Below are 23,805 nucleotides of genomic sequence, written 5' to 3' on the forward strand. Positions count from 1 at the left end.
CACCTGACTGATGATCGTGCGTGCACGTGCGCGTGTGTGTGTGCGTGTGTTTGTGTGGTCATCCCTGGCAGACGTCATGGTTATTTTTATTTTCTTTATTTTACCAGTAAGTCCCACTGAGATAAATCAGAACACATCAAACAGCAGATATTCAACATGACGCAGTTTGAGCTTCAGGTGTCTCCAGAAAAACAAGCACACGTCTCATTTCCTGAACTCGTCAGTGGAGAGAAGTTTATCTGACGTTCTCAGATCTGTGAGAACCACCATGTGGAGAGTCCAGGTGTGAGGCGTGGTGTCCAGGTGAGCTCTGACTGGTCATCACACGTAGATGTCCTGTGCCTCCTCAGACATCTGCTGGGTGATTGGTGTTTCCATGGAAACAGTACGATGATGGGGAACTGAGAACAGAACATGTTAGCATTTGTTAGCATCTGTGTTAACGTGTGTGTGTGTGTGTGTGTGTGTGTGTGTACACATACCATAAGCAGACTCTTCCTCTCTCTCCCCCTTCTCCTCCTCGTCCTTCCTCTTGTTGCCATGGTGACCATGCATCGACACATAAACGTTTTCCTCCATTGGACCTGGAGCAGCACGACAGATTATTATTAATATGAGTCTGCTGTGACGTTAAAGGAACCAGGTGTGTGTGTCAGAGCTCAGACCGTCTCTGATTGGCTGCTGTACCTGTGATCCTTCTCCTCTGGATCCTCCTCTTCCTCAGGATGAAGAGGAGAATGAAGAGCAGGAGCAGCAGCAGCAGGAGGAGGCAGCAGATCAGCCAGGTGTCTGTCTGTGGACTCTCTGCAGACACAGACAGACAGTCAGCTGATGTGACTTCATATGATTGATGTATCTGCTGGGATCTAATTACATATTCATGAGACTCCATCTCATTTACATAAGAGCTAAAGGTCAAAGGTCAAAATAACCTTTTGATTTCTTTAATCTGTCACTTAGATCTTCTACAGACGCCTGAGGATAAAGTTTAATATGACATTCACTTTGTGATTGATGATGTTATTGGGGCTTGATGTTGTCACTTAGGGGGGTAGATATCATCAGATGGGGGGGTCAGATAGTTGGACTCACCCTCCACCCTCAGCAGGAAGTCCGTCTTCACCTGTAGCTTCCCGCTCTGGTTAAACACCTGCAGGCTGTAGTTGCCTGAGTCGCTGGCCTGGACTCGGCTGAATGTCAGCGAGCCGTCTCTCAGCAGCTCGCAGCGTCCCCGGTGACACGTCGTCATGTTCTTCTTCAGAGACAACACCAGGTGGGGGGGGCAGGTCCACCTGACGTCCCACCCCTGCTCCACCCCCCCCCTCACCCGGGGTGAGGACAGCAGAACGGGCTGACCGCTCTGTGCAGACACTGTGATGAACTCTGCTACGGCAGCTGGGGTCAAAGGTCACACAGAGACATTAATGTACAACACAGGACAACAGGACGGTCTTCACCTGCCAACCACCTGTCTGTGCACCTGTCTGTATCAGGTTAATCATCTTCAGTTATTAACACTTAGTGATTATCACTGATCAATACTGCTCATAATATTAGGCACAGATCCAAACACACTGACCCTTGCTCTTCATCATCATCATCATCATCATCAGTAACTGGACCAGAAACATCATGGCCGCCGTCTGAGGTCAGCTCTGCTGGCTCCACCCCCTCAGCTGTCACTCACTATGAAGAGGAAACAAACACTTTCAGTGGTCTGTGTGTGTGTGTGTGTGTGTGTGTGTGTGTGTGTGTGTTCAGACAACCCTCATGATTCAACTGTTTCTTTCTTCATTGATGGAATTAATTTATTTTAAATAGATTTCAGTCTTTTGTTTTGATCAGAACATTTAGTTTATTTTCATTAATGAGTTTTGGTCTAAATGAATAAACTAAACTTGTTGTCGCCATGGTGAGTAAAAGTGCTAACGAGTTAAACCCTGATCCTGGCTCTAGTCCAGGTGTGGACCCAAGTAGAGATCTCAGGTGTGTGGTCCTACCTGTCGGAGCGCAGCCGTCTTCACGATGGTTAAAACCTGATTCAGAGAAAAATAAATGACCAACGGAGAAACGTTAGTGATGGCGACAGACTGAAAGTGAGTGAAGCAGGAAGTGAGATGGGTTTAACCCACCCACCCACCCCCCCCCCCCACCCACCCCCCCCCCCCAGACCACACTGTGTTTCAGTTTGTTCACATGAAACTAAATAAACACTTAGTATAATAATAATAATCACAGCGGAGCAGCTTTAGAACGACCACAACTGGAACTGCCATACAGTCGTCAGACTGTATTCATTCTGTTCAGGTAACAGTTAATTAATCAGTTAATCAATCAGTTAATCAGTTAATTAATCAGTGATCAATCAAGAGTCCCTTCAGAAAACAACACAAAGAGAGTGATGTCCCTGTCAAAGACAAGACGTCTCACTCCTCATCCAAGAGTCTTCTTCAGTTCTGACTGACAGGTGAGGAGACCAGGTCGTTATCAAGGCCTGATGTCACCCGCTTCGTTAGCGCTGCTGGCTGTTGTAACTGTAGTTAGTCACCTGAGGCCAGGTGTGAATGCTTGTTAAAGGTGAGTTCTGTAAGTGGAGGATAAGAGGTGTCCTTCACCTGGTGTTTCACTCCTCCACCTGTGCTCTCCATTTAAAACATGTCGAGTGGAGATTGACTTGATGGAAGAATCGTGACCTGATTGAAGACGGTCCCGTCCCTTCTGTCCTGTAAAATCACCTGAAGGTCTGTGAACAGAAACGTCCTTTATCTGTAGTTAATCAATTATTGTCTATTATAAATTAAGAAAATATTAATATTAATTAGAAACTTTAAACTGATTTAAGGTTCCTCAGAGGCACCACCCTGAAACAGGAAGAGGATCTCACATTATTATTATTAATCTGGAACTCTGTTTAATAATGAACTTAATAACTATAACCTAGTTACCTGGTCAACAGTAAGTCAAAGACCTACTGAGTACAAGTCAGCATCAAACATTAAACACAGCAGCAGATACTCAGACATTTATTTACAAGGATAGTAAAAATAGAACATACAATGTCTAATAAATATATACGTGTGTGTGTGTGTGTGTGTGTGTGTGTGTGCGTGTGCGTGTGCGTGTGCGTGTGTGTGCTGTGACCACACGGCCTTTAAGACTACAAACAAGATTGCGGTAAACAAAGGAAAAGACACAAGACGGTGGACTCAAAGATGGCCGCTGAGACCACATGGTGTGTGGGGGAGGGACAACGTGAGCAGACACAACAACAAGCTCAGAGAGCACATTAACAAACGTTTATAGTTGTGACATGTAGCTGTGGTGTGCTAGCTGAGGTTAGCCCGGTCTTTACCCAGTCCTTGAGTCTCTTCCACTGTTGTGTTTAAAGTCCAGTGAGTCTGTCTGACTGTCTCTGAGGAGGTCACTGGTTTCCTCTGTGTTCTTACAGTTAGCCACTACATGCTAACTCTCCTGTTGCTGGTGAGCAGGTGAGCTGTGGTTCCAGGTAGGAGCAGTGTGACCTGGTGCTGGGAGCGTCGTTGCTCTTGTAGGGGTTGAAGAGCCAGGTTTCTTTGGCCTGGCGGTGGTGTGTTTAAGGCGACGTCCACACTGCTACGTTTTCATTTTAAACTCATCTCTTCTGCTACGTTTTCTCCTCCGTCCGCACAACGAGCGTTTTGGAAACAACGCTGACCCCTTTTTATTTTGAAAACTCTGGGGTTGTGTTTTATTTTGAAAACTCTGGGGTTGTGTTGTAGTCTGGACAGAACCTGAGACTTTTGTAATCGATGAGGTCACACCCACAGTCTCTCCTGATTGGCTGTCATCAGCCTGGACTACCAGTGGTGAAAACAACATGATGATGAATGACAGAGTTACTGACCTTGTTGTCTTTGCAGCTGTTGTTCACTGACAGTCTCTGTTTTAATGCTGCGACTGTCTCTGCTGTTCCTTCTTCAGAGGAGACGATCTACTTCCTGTTTACACCGGCTCACACATGCTCAGTGTAGGTGATTGCTCAGGTATGTGTGTGTTTTCAGGTGTGTTAGTCTGGACAGAGATCATTTCTGATACAGAGCTAAAACGATTGTCTGGACAGAGATTGGTTTTGTTTGAAAACGCTGTTTTGAAATGAAAACGTAGTGATGAGGACGCAGTCTGAGCGTATAAGACTGAGTGCTGAAGGTTTCTGATCAACCTTTTTCACCTTAAAATAAAAACTCTGATAATGTGGAGGATGAATGAATGAAAAATGAACTGACTCTGTGTCCTCTCCTGGTGGTGTGTTGGTGCTCACAGGCCCTGCTGTTGCCTGTTTCTTCCACAAGGTGTCACCACATCACATTATTCAGGATCACCTTTGGACATGAACAGCCCAACAGACAGTTTCCGTTCAAACATTTCAAAGTAAAATGAAAGGTAGCTTCATTATTGCACATTAGTTATTTTTATTTGCATAAATAAAAAAGAAACAAGTGACTTTTATTTTGAATGTAGCGTGACTTCCGGCAGCAGTTCAAGCTGTGTAGACACAAACTGTAGACGGACTCATTCGGCAGCAGAGAGAGGACACAGCAGAGACTGACACAGTGATCGGTCAGTATTTATCATTTATTTTAATCATTATTCTTCTTCACGTGCAGATGACACCTGTCTTCTTACGTCATAACTTAAACACCTGTATGTCCATTCTCTTACTAAGTTCTGTCTGCAGTACAACAGTGTTTGTCATTTCTATACTTTATTACAGGTGTTTGTTTTTAATTAATGATTGTATTATTATTTATTATTATTGATAATAATTGTTAATTGGTTAATTTCTAATTCCTGTCAGTATTTCTAATGTCTCTGTCTTTACTTTCACTTTGTGCTTTGGTTCATTGTCTGTGTGTTTCCTCCTCTGAAGTCATCACTGTGGCTCTAATTTATTTCATGAGGGAGAAGGTTAAAGGTGAAGTCACCTGTTCAGTCAGTTTGAAGGGAGAGAATAAAGTTTGTTCTGACAAGAGAAATGAAGGTGTGGCAGATGTTCCCGTGCGGCCATTTTGTTCCTGTGGGACATAAAGTTATCTGATGTCGGCCATTTTGATCCACAGTTCAACACACGCACAAGCATCTGGACCAACAGGTTTAAAACTGATTTACTGATTATAATCAGCACTAAGGAAAAATTTGCATTTATTCCAAACCTGCAGATTTTCTTACTTTGTGTTATTGTTTGACTTTCAGTGGTGGAAGAAGCATTTAGAGCCTTAATTAAACATATTAACACAAATACCTTAAATGAAGGCTAGATACATGTCAGTTCTGCTGTGTGAATTAGAGGGCAGGGCAGCCTGTTGATATGGACTTACATGAGCACAAATGTAAAACCTACCTAGTGACTGGTAACTCTGGTCTCTCTAAGCAGTGAGAATAACAGCAGAAGACCAAGTGAAAGTCCAAGCTGAGAGCAACCACTGTCTGCTCTGATAACAGGCCTCAATTTGACTTTGAAAACTTTTGAAGGTTTAGTTTTTATGGCAGAGGACACTAATAGGGTTCCCCACCAAATATAAAATCTGACAAAGCTCTTTTATAGTCTTTGTAATTTCAGTAATCATAGTTTTGTTTTGATTAAAGTCGTACCCCAATCTTCCCAGAGAAGTTTAAAAGAATTGCAACACCGGCTGACCTATTTGTACCGTGACTATACAGTATTTTATCTCTCTGCTGATTTGACCACAATTTTTCATCCAAGTCATTCGAATAAGTTTCTTGGAGAAGAAAACATTGTGCTTTTTCATTTTTACAAAACAGGAAGATTGATTTCCTTTTTATAGAATCTCTTAGACCCCTGGTATTAAGTGAAACATGAGAAACTGTAGGAATAAAGGTAGACATATATGAAAAGGGAGTAAGAAATTAAAGACTTAAGGGCGATAGCTTTGGTTCTGAATAATGTTGCAAAGCCCCTTTCTAACAATAATATTAATAATAATGATAAAAATAAAAATAATGATAGCCTTAATCTGTATAGCTCTTTTCATACACAAAATGTAGTTTTTTTACAACAAAGAAATGACCTGCACCAAGAGCTTCACATGAAAAGGCATAAAATGAACATAAAACATATTTAAAAGCATTGATCTAAAATGAAAAACATTAAAAAATATTAATATAAAATGAGATTGAAATAATAAACCATTTAATAGGCAGTCATCTAAAAGAAGTAATACTATTGAGTAATATAACTGCTCAGCTTCACCTTTTCTACCTCTTAAATGTGCTAAAGCTTTAATAATGTAGCTCTGAGAAAAGAGGTGAATATTTGAATGAGCTCAAGTACAGTTATCAAAAATCCATCTTTAGACTGATTTTCTTTTTTCCCACTCCTGTCTTTAAAATTGGGATCCCCTCAAACTATAAAAAAAACTTTAAATGAAGACATGAGGAAGTTGGAATCTTGTAACAGTTTCAAACATTGTTTTAACTTGTACCTTGTATCCTCTCTGATCCAGAGTAACCATTGATGTATCCCACATGTCTTCTGAAGAACGCTGCCTTTCCTGCTGCTGTGGCTTGCTCCATCTTCGGCCATGCAGCAGAGGGAGCCTATTGGATAGCTTCCAGATGGCATCCCGGTGCTGTCTCAGGGGGGACTGCAGGATGATTTGACAGTGTCTTCCCTCCTCTTTCCTCCCAAGGCGGTGAACTGTTTTGACCACTGTATCCATTGAAGCGGTCCACTGTGGTGCTATTTTAGACAGGATGTCTTTGACTATGCCTCGGGTGTATTTGTCATCTTGTTCTTTCAGACCATGAATTTTGAGGTTCCATCTTCTCTTGTCCCGCTCCAGCTCCATCACCTTTTCTTTCAGCTCCTTGTTTATTGAGAAGGTGGGATGTTTCCTTTTCCAGTGCATGTATCTTGGTCTTCCAGTCTTTAATCTTGGCAGCATTCATCTCCACTAACCTGGTGATGTCAGCCGCTATCACTGAGTTTTCGCTAAATTGGTGGATTTTTTAGGTTAGCTTTTCAATTGCTATGACGAGCGTTGTATTTGATACTTCATTCAGTCCCTCTGAAGTCTTTTGCTTTAGAGGTGGTGCCGTAGATTTTGTTGGAGTAACAGGAGAAGTTTTTCTCTTCACACTGCTGCTGTTCGTATCCCTCTGTGAGTAGTCGGGGTCACACCTGTTTGCTTGGGTCGAGTCTGCAGCTAGCCTAGCTTCAAACTTTCTGTTAGGCATGTCCGGTTTAAGGTACTTTAAGATTCCAATTTATATTTTAAGGCAGTCAATTTACTTATTGTTCACTTTGCTGTTTTGCCTTGTTCAAACCCTAATCTTGGCCAGAGTCCCTGTTCTTGTTTTTATATAGAATTACACACACACACTAACTCTAGGACCCTACAGGACAACCTGGGCTGACCAAAAAGGTGCCTGACTAGATATAACAACATATAACCCAGTATATCACATATAGAGGAAGTACTTCATTATTGAGTGTGAAATGTGTTTATTAGTGTAACCATGACAACAAAGGTCTGGCACACCTGTCCCTGGAGCAGTCCTGTGGGTGGTATCTGAGGGTCGGGACAGTGTTGTCAGGTTGGAGGACTTGTTGCTTTATGACTGGATGTGGCAGCAGTCGTCAGTTTCATGTCTGATTTCTGGTGTGACAGCTCTCAGCTGTGGGAGGCCGTGACGTGTCACAGGGAGGAGACAGGGGCAGGTTATAGAGACGAGATGATCGTGAAACTAGTGACTAACAACACAGCAACAGAGACAAGACTTCACAGAACGGCCCGTCAAAGACAAACATGGACAAATACATGTTATTGAGTAAGTACATTTACAACTTTAACATTTACAACTTTACTAATTTCCTGTTCTGTAGTTAATTGAAATATCACATACAGGAACTTTGGATAGAGCATGATGAAGCTGTGATTAATGATCATGAAACTAGTTTTACTCAGTTTATTTTAACGTTATTTCTATATTGAAACTATATTTCACGTCTTTCATCTGATCGGGAAAGATGTATTGAGCCTTCAAATATAAAAACTATAAGGAAATGCTGTCTGTCCTCAGCGGTAGCTTCAACACAACCTATTTCCTGTTTGTTAACTTTGCTCACAACTTCCTTAATGAAAGTTCAGTTAGAGTTTAGCTGTAACAGCTGGAGTCAGATCCTCAGTGTGGTTGAAGGAAAACAAGTGGCAAGAAAAAGTTTTCTGATAAAACACGTCTTCACAGTCTGTTACTGACTGTTAACCCTGTCAGCTCTGTGTCGCCCAGACTGGTCTGAAAACAACAAGACAGCACTTTGTTTCCTGGGGTTTAAGTGTAAGAGTTATATAGAGGTTCTGATGATGCTACAGTGGTGATGTTTAATTTAGAGTTTGTTCTTTACAACATCAATAATGTGTTTGTGAAATTCCTCAAGGTGTGTTGAGGAGTTAGAGGAGTTAGAGGAGTTAGAGGAGTCAGACTTCAGGATTGTGCTTGTTGGGAAAACTGGAGCTGGGAAAAGTGCAACAGGAAACACCATCTTAAGGAAGAAGGTTTTTCAATCTGAATTGTCTGCTGACACAGTGACATCAGAGTGTCAGAAGGAAACAGGAGAGTTTGAAGGTAAAACACTGGCGGTTGTTGATACTCCAGGTCTGTTTGACACCAATGAAACTCAAGAGAAGGTGACAGAAGAGATCGTTAAAACCATCTCAATGGCTGCTCCTGGTCCTCATGTGTTCCTGTTCGTGATCCAGTTGGGAAGATTCACAAAAGAAGAAGAAGAAACAGTGAAAATCATTCAGGACATGTTTGGAAAAGAGGCAGCACTTTACACCATGGTCTTGTTCACCCATGGAGACGAGCTGAATGTAGAGGGAGTTTCTATAGAAAAAGTAATTGGTAAAAATAAAGCTCTCCATGACTTCCTCAGTCAGTGTCATGGAGGACACCATGTTTTCAACAACATAGACAAAGATCCATCTCAAGTCCGTGAGCTGCTGAAGAAGATCAACACCATGGTTCAGAGAAATGGAGGAAACTACTACACCAATGAAACGCTCCAAGAGGCTGAGAGAGCCATAAAAGAAGAAATGAGATGTCTTAAGAAAAAATATCCAGATCTGACCTTCAAAGAGGCAAGAAGAAGGGCAGAGAAACATAACAAGTTCATACAGGGAATGCTGGCTGGTGCTTTAGGAGTTCTCGGAGCAGCTGGTGGAGCAGCAGCTGGAGTAGCTGTTGAAGTAGCTGTTGGAGCAGAAGTTGGAGCAGCAGTTGGACTTGTGGGGGGTCCAGTAGGAGCTGCAGTAGGAGCTGCAGTCGGAGTTGCATTGGGAGCTGCAGTCATAGGTATAGCTGCAGCAGTGAAAAAGGCACGTGCTAAACAGTGATATGTAATATTAATTAAAGATCATCTTCAGCTCATTATAACATTATTAAAATGATATAAAGGGAAAATAATCATGGTAACTGTGTGTAACTTTGTTTTGATCACATCTCGTTTATTTTTCTGCTTCTGTTCTTGAACGCATCATCTTCACCAGCAGGTAGTTTTCTGTTAATGTTAGAGATCTTCCGCATTTTAGTTTCAATAATTATTATTCATTATTCATCATGTGATTAAAGAGACACTGGTGATCTCTTCAGTCCAAAACAATCCACATCATATTCTTTAATGTGTGATTTAAAGGACAAACTGCAGTTGATTTGTTTGAATGATTCATTAATAAAAAGTTTAATCTTGAATAAAGCTTGTTTTCTTGTGCTGTCAGAGGAGGTGTTGTAGAGAAGGAAAGTTTGTAGGAAAGATTGTAGAGATGTTTCTGTGTTGGTAACGTGAGATTTAAAGCAGGAACAACAGTGACATGTTGGTTCATATATCACATGTATGTTATCTGTGTTCTCTCATGTTAATAAATATAAACATGTCAAATGATGATCAGTATCAAGACCATTATTACAACACATTCATTAAAGCATCAAAATACAGAATGTTTTTTTAATATCACCAAAAAACAAAATGTCCTCCCTTTAAAAATAAAGGACGAATTGAGACTGATGATTATGACAATGTGTCATAAAACTGTGAACTGATGGTCAGAGGGTTTCACACAGTCACAGACATGATGACCTGGTGTATCAGGTAAGAGTGGTTCTGCTGGGTCCGGACAGAGTGGACTGACTCAGAGGAAGTCCGTCTCCACTGCACTGGTTCTACTGGTCCAACACAAACAGGAATTATTTCACCAGTTTAGTTTCCAGGATCGTAGGAAATAAAACGTCAGTGAAGATTTTATGTTTCTGTTCAAATGTATTTTCTCGTGTAATTTTGTTTAATTTCTGACACATTATACATGATTATATATTGATTATAGATTGTAGATTATTATTGATTAAAGTTGCAATTCTGAGGTTCCCAAAGCAAACACACTCCTCACCTCCTCAGATCATGCCGCTGTGAATTGTGGGAGAAAGCTCTGCTCTGTTCACAGGTCTCTCTGCAGCAGCACCAACATGTTTCTGCCACTAGGTGTCACCCTTCAGTCTGACTGTAGACTGACACAGGAACAGTTCAACAGTTTAAACTGTTCCACCTCTTATCACAGATAAACTTTAAAGTAAGATGATCTGAAAGAGACTCATTGTAGAATCTCTGCTACAAGTTGAATTCATGTAACAGTGATTTGAGTTTGTCTGATTATAGTGATACAACATATAATTCATACATACAGTGTGAAGTATACAACGTATACATATGTACAGTGTTGTGCATGACCATATTTTTTGTGAGCGCTGAACTGAACACACACCTCACCATAATGAGGTCAAACTCCTCTTCCTGTTCTTTCTCTTTGACCTCAGCCATGTTGATGTTTCCTGTTGAATACTCACCGAATACGTCACCTTCATGTTGCATCATTTGCTGTTGATTTGACATCAGTCATTTTGTTCTGTCTTTGTAAAGAATAAACCATACACATCAAAATCAAACAGCTCTGTGTTCATGTGAGGGTTTCTCTCAGAGACGACAACTCCAGCCAGTAGATCTGTACATGTATATGTGCTATATATATTATGCATATGACCTTTTGACATATGTTACTACTCAACATTTAAGTTTCAATGGAAAGCTCCAGTATTTTCTCTATATGTTGTTTGTGGTTTTGTAGCCAGAGGATTTTTTCCTGTCTGGAGCAATGTTAATTAAAGGTTATATAAACAAGACTTTAAATGATGATACAGCAGCAAAGAGCTGTTTTCTATGTGAAGATATAGTGGAGTAATGGCGTCCTGAGCAGAGAACGAAGCCACACCCCCTCTGTGTGATGTAATCTGTAATCTTCTCTGGTCCGTGTGTTGGTATCAGGTGTGGAGGTGTGGCTCCATGAACTTGTTTTGGTCTGAGATGCAGCTGGAATGAGACATTTAGTGGCAGCTGAAGGTTGAGTTTATAACCTTTAAATGTATTATTCATTTAGTTGGAGCTGCAGTCGTTTCTGTTTGTTGAATTATGATGAGAGTTTGGTTTTCAGGCATCATGTCAGCAGGAACAATGATCAGCCCACACACTGATGTGTCGATGTTCATTATCACGTTCTACACGTGTTCTGTGTTCTGCAGGTAGAACATGGTGATGAACGCTGTTCAGTGACACGACGACGTCTCTGTGAACAGAACAGGTGAAGTTTCTCTACTCTGTATTAAAATGTCAGTCCAGCAGGTGGCGTAGCTCACACACATAACACAGAGGCTCACCTGTGTGTGTGTGTGCGTTTGTGTGTGTGTGTGTGTGTGTGTGTGTGTGTGTGTGTGTGTGTGTGTGTGTGTGAAGCTACTACATTAACTCGTAGACTCAGGTCAGAGGAGAGTGGCTCATCAAACCGGACACCAGGTGTCTTTGACCCTGGTGTCCTTGTCCTTGGTTTAAAAGAAGAAGAGGTGATGTTGTTATTGATCATTTTCAGGGCAATACCGATCATCGGTAATCAAGAGGACGGATAGCTGATATTTGGATCGATATACCAACACAGAACTACTGCTGTCCAGGTGTTTCTATTATTTTGTCCACCCTGTTTCTATCAGTGACAGAAACAGCTGTGTAATGTAACACAGCTCCACAATGACCATCAACATCTGTCTGAAACTATTTTAACACAAACTGAAGATTAACACCTTCATGAAGGAGGATTTACTGCAGGACTGTATCAGACTACATCAGTTTAATGTTCCTAATAAACTGATCACTAAGTGTTTATTTTCAGGTGTAATCACAGGCTGCAAAGAGCCTACCTGGAATTAACTGGTTGATTTCTCTTGATTTTCTCACCTGTGACCTGATTCACCTGGTGACCTAAAGATACTCTTTAATTAAATAGTTTTATCATTTATTATTATTATTATCACCCAATAATATGTTTGACCCCTCCCCTTTTTAAAATGGAAGGCAGTAACGTTTATTCACAGATATTTTATTTTATCAGTTAAAAAACAGAATGATACCGATAATTAGTCGATTCCTACTATTGATCCCTGGAAGACTCCATTTGGGGTGGGGGGGTGGACATTTGTCGTTGTCATGACACTCAAGGAGAGATGGCGAGAGAGGATTCAAACCAAGAGAGGGCTTTGTCCAAGACATCCAGGTCAGAGAGGAAAGACTGAGAGACTGAGAGAGTACTAGTAGAGAGTCAAGATAAAACAGGTTTAAATTAATGAGAAAAACATAAATACACAAAGACGTTTTATATGTATGTTATTTTAATAGACTGGTAAATACATAGATACATTAGATATATACTGTTCACTTATACATTCACATTATAACATATAAACATTCAGTGTTTAAAATCAGCTGCCTCCATCTAGTGGACCACAACAGTACTACAGATATATAAACACTTGAGTACTACTGTAAAGTACTACTGTAGGAGTACTGCTGTATGAGAATTACTGTAGTACTACAGTAGGAGTAATACTGCAGTACTCCAGCTGTGCTGTTACTGCAGACCGCAGCTGAGCAGTGAGGGGGAGGAGTCAGACAGAGGGAGGAGGTAATGACCCAGAGGAGGAGGAGAGTCTGTTAGAGAGTTCAGTCTGTTCAGCTCCGTCACTCTGACTGTCTCTGTCTGTCTCTCAGCCGCCTGTCTCTCAGCCGTCTGTCTCCCAGCTGTCTGTCTCTCAGCCGTCTGTCTCTCAGCTGTCTCTCCGTCAGGATGCAGGACAGTCATTATGGATTATTGATTATTGTGTTTCTGCTGCAGATCAACTGTTTACACTCAGTTTACATCAGTGACGACACAGGTGAGACACTGCTGCAAATATAAATATACTACTACTACTACTAGTACTACTACTAGTACTACTAATAGTAGTACTACTACTGCTCCTACTGCTACTACTACTACTACTGATACTACAACTACTGCCACTTTCTGAAATAGAAAAACGGTTTGATGCTCAATATCTCACTAACACATCCATTGTTTCGACCTCTGGAATAAAAAGGAGGACATTCCTGGTTTTATGTATGTTGCCCATGGTAACTGTTGTACTGTTATAAACTATGGTGAAGGCAGACTGATAAAATGACAACTCCTGAACATTGAAGCAGTCGTGAAGTCCTATTGTCGGTCTTTTCATTAATTGTTTATTTTCCTTTAGTTTGTAAGTGTCCACAGATCAAAAGAATCAAAAGCCTTTTTCCTAAAAGGTTGTGAATGTTGTCATGTGATGTTCATCGCAGACAGGAAACTTCTTCTTCTTCACTTCTTCCAACATTAAAACTATTTTTTCACGTTCCAGCTGGGGGGCTTGGATATGTTTGTTTTTGTTAGTTTACTGCCCGGTTATGAACTCCCAACCAATGAGTGAGCCCGCTGAACTTTTCTCTGCCTAGAGACAACAAAAAACTGCAAAATCTGATTGGATAACTCTGTTTCGATGGTTTTAGCTTCAATTCCGAAAGTGCTATAGCTAACAGCTAGCTCCCTCTGTTGGCCAAAATAAGCCCAATGCTACGTCTGTTTTTAATTAGCAGTGAAAAACAGGGACATTTCTGGGGACTGCACCAACTGGGGACAGGCCACCAAACCCAGGGACTACTACTACCACTACTACTACTACTACTACTACTGCTGCTACTACAGATACTACTACTACCACTACTACTACTACTACTACTGCTGCTACTACAGATACTACTACTACTATTACTACTACTGCTACTACTACTACTGCCGCTACTACTGATACCACTACTACTACTGCTAATACTGCTAATACTAGTGCTAGTACTACTACTACTGATACTACTACTGATACTAATACTACTACTACTGTGATACTACTACTAATACTACTACTAGTATTACTACTATTACTGCTACTACTGCTACTACTACTAAATTCATAGTAGTTGTACTACTATAACTTCTGCTTTCAGTGTTTCTACTATCACTACAGTAGTACAGTTAGTACAATTACTATTACCAGTACTACAACTTCTGATACTTCTACTAATGCTACTGTTCCTCTTACTGTCAGTGCTATCACTGCTACTGTTAATATTATTGCTCCTGGTACTACTGTTTCTATTGCTTGTACTAGTATTGCTACATCGACCACTATAGTAGTAGTAGTATGATTACTTCTGTTAATACTGCTACTAGTGTTGTACAACTGATTCTACGTCTATCAGCAGTACTACAACTTTATCTACCACAGTTAATATTGACACCATTATTACTACTAGTACTACTGGTACTATGACCGTTAGTACTACTGGTACTATGACATAGTACTACTGGTACTATGACTGTTAGTACTACTGGTATTATGACTTAGTACTATGGTTACTTTGGTTGTAGCTACTCTTACAGTTACAGTTCATACTTCACTGTTGATCCTCTAACTTCCTCTTTGGTTGTTGTGTAGTCTTCCAGACTGTGACCTCTGACCTCTGAAATGAAGGTCAAGGTGAAACAGACCGAGCAGACTGACCAATCACTGAGCAGCTGTGGTGTCCCAGTGTTCCCAGTGATGTTGTGATCGTTTAAGCAGCAGATGGAGATGATTCTGAATGATGGAACAACATCCATCTATTTGTCTGCTCTCTGTTCTCTAATGGTTCTTTGTATGTTCTCACTCAGTTCTCTGACTGTTCTGTCTCTGACTCAGAGGAACGTTCTCTCTACGTTTTTCCCATAAATCTTTGTGTTTATGTGTTTCTGGCGTTTGGGGAATGTGAAGGATTCAGATCATATTTCATCATATCCTCTGTGTGTGTGTGTGTGTGTGTGTGTGTGTGTGTGTGTGTGTGTGTGTGTGTATGTGTGTGTGTGTGTGTGTGTGAGAGAGAGAGAGAGCGAGAGAGAGAGAGACACCTATGACCTCCATGACCTCACAGCATCTTTCCATCCTCACTAAATCATCTCAGATACTGCTCCTTGTCTTTCTATACTTGTGAGGACTCTGTCTGACATAATGCATTCCCTGATCCCTGATCCCTGACCCCTGACCCCTGACCCCTGGCCCCACACCTGAATCTAACCTGAACCATGAGACAAGCCTGAACCTTCAAGCAGTCATTCGAAGTTTTGAGGACCGGCCCAAAAGTCCTCATAGTGTAGAAATGTCCTCATAGTTTAGAAATGTCCTCACAGTGTAAAAATGTCCTCATAATGTAGAAATGTCCTCATAGTGTAGAAATGTCCTCATAATGTAGAAATGTCCTCATAGTGTAGAAATGTCCTCACAGTCTAGAAATGTCCTCATAATGTAGAAATGTCCTCATAATGTAGAAATGTCCTCATAGTGTAGAAATGTCCTCATAATGTAGAAATGTCCTCATAGTGTAGAAATAATGTAGAAATGTCCTCACAGTGTAGAAATGTCCTCACAGTGTAAAAATGTCCTCATAGTGTAGAAATGTCCTCACAGTGTGGAAAAGTCTAGTGCTCACTCTTATGACTCAAGACTGAAACATGAAAGTTAATTCATCTCTGTCTCTGTCAGGTTCTCTCCATCAGGTTCTGTCAGAGTTCGGTGTCGTTCGTCCAATCAGGACTGACTCAGAGGGGCGTTTCCTGTCGGCATCAGTCTCTGCCCACCACCTGCGCCGCAGAAAAAGACACGCCCACCACGCAGAGGACACACACACTGACGTGGACGATGTCAGAATCAAAAGACAATCTCAAATTAACACACCCACATTATCTCTGGCCCCGCCCACAGAAGAATCATCATCTAACCAGACAGGCTACAGCTGGAAGGGGCGGGGTTACAGGGCCGAGGAGGTGGAGCTTTACTACAACGTGACGGTGTTTGGTCAGGAACTCCACCTGCGGCTGCGTCCAAACTCTCGTCTTGTCGCCCCCACCGCCACCGTGGAGTGGGAGGAGTCAGGACATCTTCACTCTCAGCCAATAGGAGACACCAGCTGCTTCTACACAGGGGAGGTGTCAAACATGGAGGACACATCTGTCGCCATCAGCAACTGTGACGGACTGGTAAGTGTCAACTGATGAGTCCACAACTAGTTTTGAAATCACACACAGCCAAGGGTCCAAACCCCCGGGCCGTGGACCATCTCAGGGTCACATGGCATCTGTTCCCAATCGCGAGTAAACGATATGATGCAGTGAAATCTATGAGTATTAATTATATGAATATTCAGTGGAGGTTTAATGCAGCAAACACCTTGAATCAGCGTCAGGTTCCTGTTAAAGCCGCAGCTTCATCAACATATAAAGGTTTTCAGTTAATATTCAGAACTGATTAGATTATTAACTAGTAACTAACTTTATTAACAAAAGCTTCATTCAACAATAAATCAACAACATAAACACAGACGGAAGTAAAATAAAAACATTATAAAATAGAAATAAATAGACAATTAGATAAAGTGAACAGTGCTGAGCTCTCCTTCGGTCTCTGGCCACACCTACACAGGATGTTCAGTGTTGACGTGTAGATGATGTTGTGATGTCATTGTTGTTTACCTAAAGGAACTGGTACTAACTTTTCCCAGGGCTCTGATTGGCCAACAAAGTGTCATGGTTATGGTCATATTACCACCTGTTTTAATAAATACCTTTGTCCATGTGGAGGAAGGTCTAAATCTGGAACCACCAACAGACCCGATCAGACCCGATCAGACCCGTTCAGACCTGATCAGAATCACTGTCACACTCTGCTCTTTAAACTCTCAGTCAGAGTGTGAATCCTCGTCTGGTTTGTCCAGTAAAACAGACTCAACAGTTCTTTAAAATGACTGGAGTCAGGTCATGTGACTTGATGTCACCTGACATTGAAACGTTTCTCTCATGGGAGCGATGAAGAAACGACATCGTCGTCCTCTGTGATGAAGCTGCAGCTCCAGCTGCTGATGCAGGCAGATGTTTGGACAGCTGGTTTTCCATGTGCAGCCACAGAGAATTTCTAACAGCTGCAGTTTCACCCTCCGAAGAGAGACACCCTGTTCATCAGAACAAAGGAACAATATAAACCCTCATTATTTAAGTGTTCTTTCATAGTTTTCAAGTTTTCAAAATAAAACACAAATACAGATTTAATGTAAAGTGAACTTGTAGGAAGCAGAGAGTAGAACCAGTGAATAGAAACAGTAGATACATGTGGGAGCAGACTGCAGAGACAGAAACCAAACACTGTGAAACATGTCGGACTGACATCTCTTTAACTCAGTGAATCTGCCTGATTCACTGAGTGTATACCTTCACTTCTTACAGCGGGGGAAGGGCGGCTGATTTAAGCCAGATGTGCAGGACAGATGAGAGGAGGCTGAAGTGGACGAGGAGAAGGAAAGAAAAAAATGTAGGGGAATATTTTCCTGCTGCAGTCGCAGTTACAGAAACAGCTGCTGAGTGTGTTGGTCATATCTGAGCTGAGGCTTCAGTTGGACTCAGGAGAGCCACGCCTCCGAGTCCCAGTCAGGGTTTACTCCTCCTCAGAGCGTCAGGTCACATCCTGTTTATCCACAGACATATTAGATATTAACCATGAGTGTGAAGTAATGGCTAATGTGTTTTCTGAGGTCACACTGACCTTGACCTTGACCTTTGACCTTTGACCACTATAATCTCATCAGTTCATCCTGGAGTCCAAGTGAATGTTTGTGAATGAAAACAAAATGGCTGCTGCTCTGACTGTCGCCGGCATTGTTGACTTGAGTATTTTAGGTTTAACTTATCTTTGTCTAAGACCGAAGGAATCACTTCAACTAAAGATGTCAGGGACTGAAGTGAGGAAAGAACTACAGGTGGTATTTCACACAGGTGTAGTTCCCACAGGTGTGAATAATGATGAGAAGATAGATAGATAGATAGATAGATAGATAGATAGATAGATAGATAGATAGATAGATAGAACATTATATACAATAGATACAGTAGATTCAGTAGATACAGTAGATTTAGTAGATTCAGTAGATACAGTAGATTTAATAGATTCAGTAGATACAGGAGATTTAGTAGATTTAGTAGATACAATAAATTCAGTAGATTCAATGGATTCAGTAGATACAGTAGAATCAGTAGATGACAGCTCTCTGTGTCTCTCAGGCAGGGATGATCCAAACAGGTGAGGAGGAGTTCTTCATTGAGCCGTTGGATCGAAGGAAGAAGGAGGAGGAGGAGGAGGAAGGAGGACGACAGCACATCGTTTATCGCTCCTCAGCCATCAAGAAAAAGCCAGCTGTCAATCAAACTGAAGCTGTCAATCAAACTGAAGCTGTCAATCAAAGTACTGATGACTTCCTCCGAGGTAAGAACAGATTCAGTTTTCAGTCAATTATATCCACATGTACATACATGTTTGTGATGTTTGTTGTCATGTTGTGATGTATGTTGTCATGTTGTGATGTATGTTGTGATGGATGTTGTGATGGATGTTGTGATGTTTGTTGTGATGTTTGTTGTCATGTTGTGATGTATGTTGTGATGGATGTTGTGATGGATGTTGTGATGGATGTTGTGATGTTGTCATGTATCTTTTGATGTTTGTTGTCATGTTGTCATGTGATGTTGTCATGTATGTTGTGATGTTTGTTGTCATGTATGTTGTGATGTATGTTGTGATGTATGTTGTGATGGATGTTGTGATGGATGTTGTGATGTTTGTTGTGATGTATGTTGTCATGTTGTGACGTATGTTGTCATGTTGTGATGTATGTTGTGATGGATGTTGTGATGGATGTTGTGATGGTTGTTGTGATGTTGTCATGTATCTTTTGATGTTTGTTGTCATGTTGTCATGTGATGTTGTCATGTATGTTGTGATGTTTGTTGTCATGTATGTTGTGATGTATGTTGTGATGTATGTTGTGATGTATGTTGTGATGTATGTTGTGATGTTTGTTGTGATGTATGTTGTGATGTTGTGATGTATGTTGTGATGTTTGTTGTGATGTATGTTGTGATGTTTGTTGTGATGTTTGTTGTGATGTTGGGATGTTTGTTGTGATGTATGTTGTGATGTATGTTGTGATGTATGTTGTGATGTATGTTGTGATGTATGTTGTGATGTATGTTGTGATGTATGTTGTGATGTATGTTGTGATGTATGTTGTGATGTATGTTGTGATGTATGTTGTGATGTATGTTGTGATGTATGTTGTGATGTATGTTGTGATGTATGTTGTGATGTATGTTGTGATGTATGTTGTGATGTATGTTGTGATGTATGTTGTGATGTATGTTGTGATGTATGTTGTGATGTATGTTGTGATGTATGTTGTGATGTATGTTGTGATGTATGTTGTGATGTATGTTGTGATGTATGTTGTGATGTATGTTGTGATGTATGTTGTGATGTATGTTGTGATGTATGTTGTGATGTATGTTGTGATGTATGTTGTGATGTATGTTGTGATGTATGTTGTGATGTATGTTGTGATGTATGTTGTGATGTATGTTGTGATGTATGTTGTGATGTATGTTGTGATGTATGTTGTGATGTATGTTGTGATGTATGTTGTGATGTATGTTGTGATGTATGTTGTGATGTATGTTGTGATGTATGTTGTGATGTATGTTGTGATGTATGTTGTGATGTATGTTGTGATGTATGTTGTGATGTATGTTGTGATGTATGTTGTGATGTATGTTGTGATGTATGTTGTGATGTATGTTGTAATGTATGTTGTGATGTATGTTGTGATGTATGTTGTGATGTATGTTGTGATATATGTTGTGATGTTTGTTGTGATGTATGTTGTGATGTATGTTCTGATGTTTGTTGTGATGTTGTCATGTATGTTGTATGTGAGGTGGTGGTGTTGACCTTTATAAAGAGGAGCTGTTGGAACTCGTCTTTATAAAAGATGAATGTATGTCATGAATGCTGTAGAGAGCTGCTGTAGCTCTGAGCCTCAGATACACAGAAGATGAACTGTGTTTTTTACAGTGTAATTGTTGAAATCCTTCAGATCATCTGCTGCGCTGTTTCTGCAGAAGGAAAGAATCAAACTGAAACAGTGAAATTGTTCCAGGAAACTTGGCAGAGACAACGGGAGCTTTACAACACACACACACACACAGAGTCAGCTGCGACGTGGCAGTTACAGATTCTTGGAGGTTTTGGAGGTTTGGGCTCAGAGTCGATGGATTGTAGTTCGCTGTCTTTAGTTTGACTTGCCGTCTTCAAAACTTCAGCCAATCAGGAGAGAGCTTCATATCACTTCAGCTGAACTCAGCCCGTAGTGGTCTGTCTCTGATCGCTGATGTCATTTCCCTGACAACAGATTCAACAGAGGCAAACACATGTTGGATGTTAGACTGTGGCATTGTTGTTTACAGATGAGCACAGCTGGAGCACAAATATCATATTCAGGAGTTTTACAGGACAACAGTCCAATGACCCGCATGTTTAGTCTGACTGAAAACATCCTGTCACATGTCGTGGTCTGTTCTCCAGGAGACACCGCTGCAGGGACAAGGGTTAGATAACCCTGTCTTATCTACCAGAGGCGGGGGGGGGGGCAGTGTTAAACACAGTGTGTCTGGACTTTAGACCAACACACAACTAAACTGAGGACTCACAGCTGTTTGCTTCCTACAATGACCAATGAAAACACAGCGTTTGACAGTAGAACCAGTCTGAACTTTGACCAAGAGACTCGTTCTGCTTCCTGCTCACTGACGTGTTGATAACTTACCTGCAGATCCAGACACCTGGTTGTTCTGTCCTCAGGTCAGAGAACAAACGACGCATCTGCAAATGATCTGATCTGTGTATGATGAGCTGCTGTAACACACAACACCACGGCTAGACATCAGTATGATGGTCACCTGAGAGATGGTGAAGTCAGCTGAAGGTGGTTGAGGTCACCTGAGAGACGATGAGGTCACCTGAAGGTGGTTGAGGTCACCTGAGAGTCTTTGAGGTCACCTGAAGGTTGTTGAGGTCACCTGAGAGTCATAGAGGTCACCTGAGAGTCATTGAAGTCACCTGAAGGTTGTAGGTCACCTGAAAGTCATTGAGGTCACCTGAAGGTGGTTGAGGTCACCTGAGAGTCATTGAGGTCACCTGAAGGTTGTAGGTCACCTCAAAGTCATTGAGATCACCTGAAGGTTGTAGGTCACCTGAAAGTCATTGAGGTCACCTGAAGGTTGTAGGTCACCTGAAAGTCATTGAGGTCACCTGAAGGTTGTTGAAGTCACCTGAGAGTCATTGAGGTCACCTGAAGGTGGTTGAGGTCACCTGAGGTCACTGACAAACTACGACTAAAAGTTTGTTACATTTGAGATGAATGTTACAGCGACTTCACTGCTTGTGTAAAGATGATTGAACTGATGACAGAGGTTATTCTTGTGTCGTCTCCAGGTCCTCTTTTAGGTTCTCTGAACTTGAACCAGAACCTGCTGTGGTCAGCGTCCGGCTCAGCTCGACGACGGCGCTACATTGAGGAGGCTGAGCTATTCAACATCGAGGTTAACAAACTGTTTAATATACACATGGATGAACTGTTGAACTGAGGGTTCATTGAACTCTTGTATCCTCCTGTTCTCTTCTCTTCCTCCAGGTCTTGTTAGCGGTGGATTACTCTGTTCTTCTTTTCCACGGCCGAGATAACATTCAGAAATACCTTCTGACCCTGATGAACATAGTAGGTGAAACATGTTGGTGTGGTGGTTAAAGTGATGAGTCGTGGTGAGTCTGGTCTTACCTGGTAAACTTACTGATTAGTTCATTACATGATCGACCTCCTTTGAGCACTCCATCATCCCTGTGAGAGTAAAAGTGTTCAACTGTCCGGCTCAGTGACAGAAGGTTTCCAGTTTTCTTTTACCATGAACATCGTGATACTGTTCACCACGTCTCAAGGAGACGCTGTAGAGACATGAAAACCAACAATAACCAGAATCCCCTTCAGTCCTGGTCCAATTGCTGAAGCCTCAGACCTGAACCAGAGAGATGAGTCAGTCTTCTTCCAAGTTGTAGTTTGGGTCTGCTTGGGTTTGTGGAGAACTCCACATTCAGAAAGGACATCAATGCAAAACTGCCCAGACAGACCTCATGAGTCCCAGCCACTCTCCTTTGAACTCCTCTGCCATGTCTGGATAATTTACCTCCTCTGGACAAGGTCAATGAGCCAGTTTTTGTCTGACACCTAGAATCGGTTTACTAGTCTGGTGACTCCACAGCTGCAGAACAACAGGAACCCATGAGGAGGTTGCAGTTCTAGGAGAATTAATTCTAGATGACGTTCTAGTATTTCTCCAGATGTGCTTCTCTCTCTTTGTTCCAGGTTAATGAGATCTATCAGGATCATTCTTTGGGCGCCAACATCAATGTAGTCCTGGTCAGGATCATCATGCTGTCACCAACAAAGGTATTCAACTGTCTCACAGCTGCTGAAGGTTCCTGGTCCAGACATCGTTCTGTTGTTCAGAGAAGATTTCTGAGTTGGTTTTACAGCTCAAAAGAACTCTCAGTTCAGACCTGTGACAATCTGTTGTTAAATATCATCTTTATTCTTTAGTTTTAATCAAGTAAGTTCCCAGGATCAGTTTAGCTTCATGCAGCTTTACATTGAAGCTCCAGATTTCATATCACTAGTTCTGTCTAGAGAGACAAGAGAGGGGCAGGGAGGTGCTGATGCTGCTGACTGACTATTTTCTGCTTAGTTTTCAAATGATCCCCTCCACCTGTTTGGTCACTGCTGGTGTTCAGTCCCACTGGGCTGATACTTTGAGTTTATAACTCTCGTAGTGAGTTCAAAGACTGTCAGATATTTTCTGCTGAACAGAGACAAAACTGGTTCTCAATGTTTCTGGAAAAAGACTGAGCACACTGTCCATCCTCCATCACACCCCTGCACACACAGGAAGTTAAATACTAAAAACCAACAGTGTCCCTGGTTCAGTCCCAGGAGCTGATCTCTGTGGGGAACCCTCAGAAGAGTCTGGAGAACGTTTGTGGCTGGTCGTACCTCCACCAGAGGGAGCAGAGTCACGCCGAGCAGCACGACCACACCATCTACCTGACCAGGCAGGAGTTCGGCCCCTCCGGCATGCAGGGTACTACTGCTGATACTACAAGTACTACTAACACTACTGCTGCTGCTAATCACCACGACCTGATGATGTCTGATGACCTCTGACCTTTTGATCTGTCTCTGCAGGTTATGCTCCTGTCACAGGAATGTGTCACTTACATCGGAGTTGTGTCCTGGTCTTGGAGGACGGTTTTTCCTCGGCCTTCGTAGCTGCACATGAAACAGGACACGTGTGAGACACACACACACACACACACACACACACACACACACACACACACACACACACA

The 23,805-nt window shown here is 41.7% G+C and overlaps 2 protein-coding genes across 3 annotated transcripts in view; both read left to right on the top strand.

Moving 5' to 3' along the window:
- The first annotated feature begins 7,231 nt into the window (after positions 1 to 7,231).
- Positions 7,232 to 9,940, top strand: LOC111239502 (GTPase IMAP family member 7-like). Its single transcript, XM_022769391.1, has 2 exons — positions 7,232 to 7,245; positions 8,435 to 9,940. The coding sequence occupies exons 1-2, from the start codon at positions 7,232 to 7,234 to the stop codon at positions 9,390 to 9,392; spliced, it is 972 nt and encodes a 323-aa protein (XP_022625112.1). The 3' UTR covers positions 9,393 to 9,940.
- Positions 9,941 to 13,214: 3,274 nt separating this feature from the next.
- Positions 13,215 to 23,805, top strand: part of LOC111239490 (A disintegrin and metalloproteinase with thrombospondin motifs 2-like) — a 21,163-nt gene continuing 10,572 nt past the window's right edge. For both annotated transcript variants that reach the window (XM_022769377.1, XM_022769378.1), the window contains exons 1-8: positions 13,215 to 13,302; positions 16,015 to 16,508; positions 18,579 to 18,780; positions 21,841 to 21,947; positions 22,040 to 22,123; positions 22,766 to 22,849; positions 23,384 to 23,537; positions 23,642 to 23,747. In XM_022769377.1, coding sequence (XP_022625098.1) covers positions 13,215 to 13,302; positions 16,015 to 16,508; positions 18,579 to 18,780; positions 21,841 to 21,947; positions 22,040 to 22,123; positions 22,766 to 22,849; positions 23,384 to 23,537; positions 23,642 to 23,747 — 1,319 coding nt within the window. The remainder of the gene's footprint in view (positions 13,303 to 16,014; positions 16,509 to 18,578; positions 18,781 to 21,840; positions 21,948 to 22,039; positions 22,124 to 22,765; positions 22,850 to 23,383; positions 23,538 to 23,641; positions 23,748 to 23,805) is intronic.

Source organism: Seriola dumerili, unplaced genomic scaffold, assembly GCF_002260705.1.
Source record: "Seriola dumerili isolate Sdu_G_001 unplaced genomic scaffold, Sdu_1.0 BDQW01002927.1, whole genome shotgun sequence".
NCBI lineage: Eukaryota > Metazoa > Chordata > Actinopteri > Carangiformes > Carangidae > Seriola > Seriola dumerili.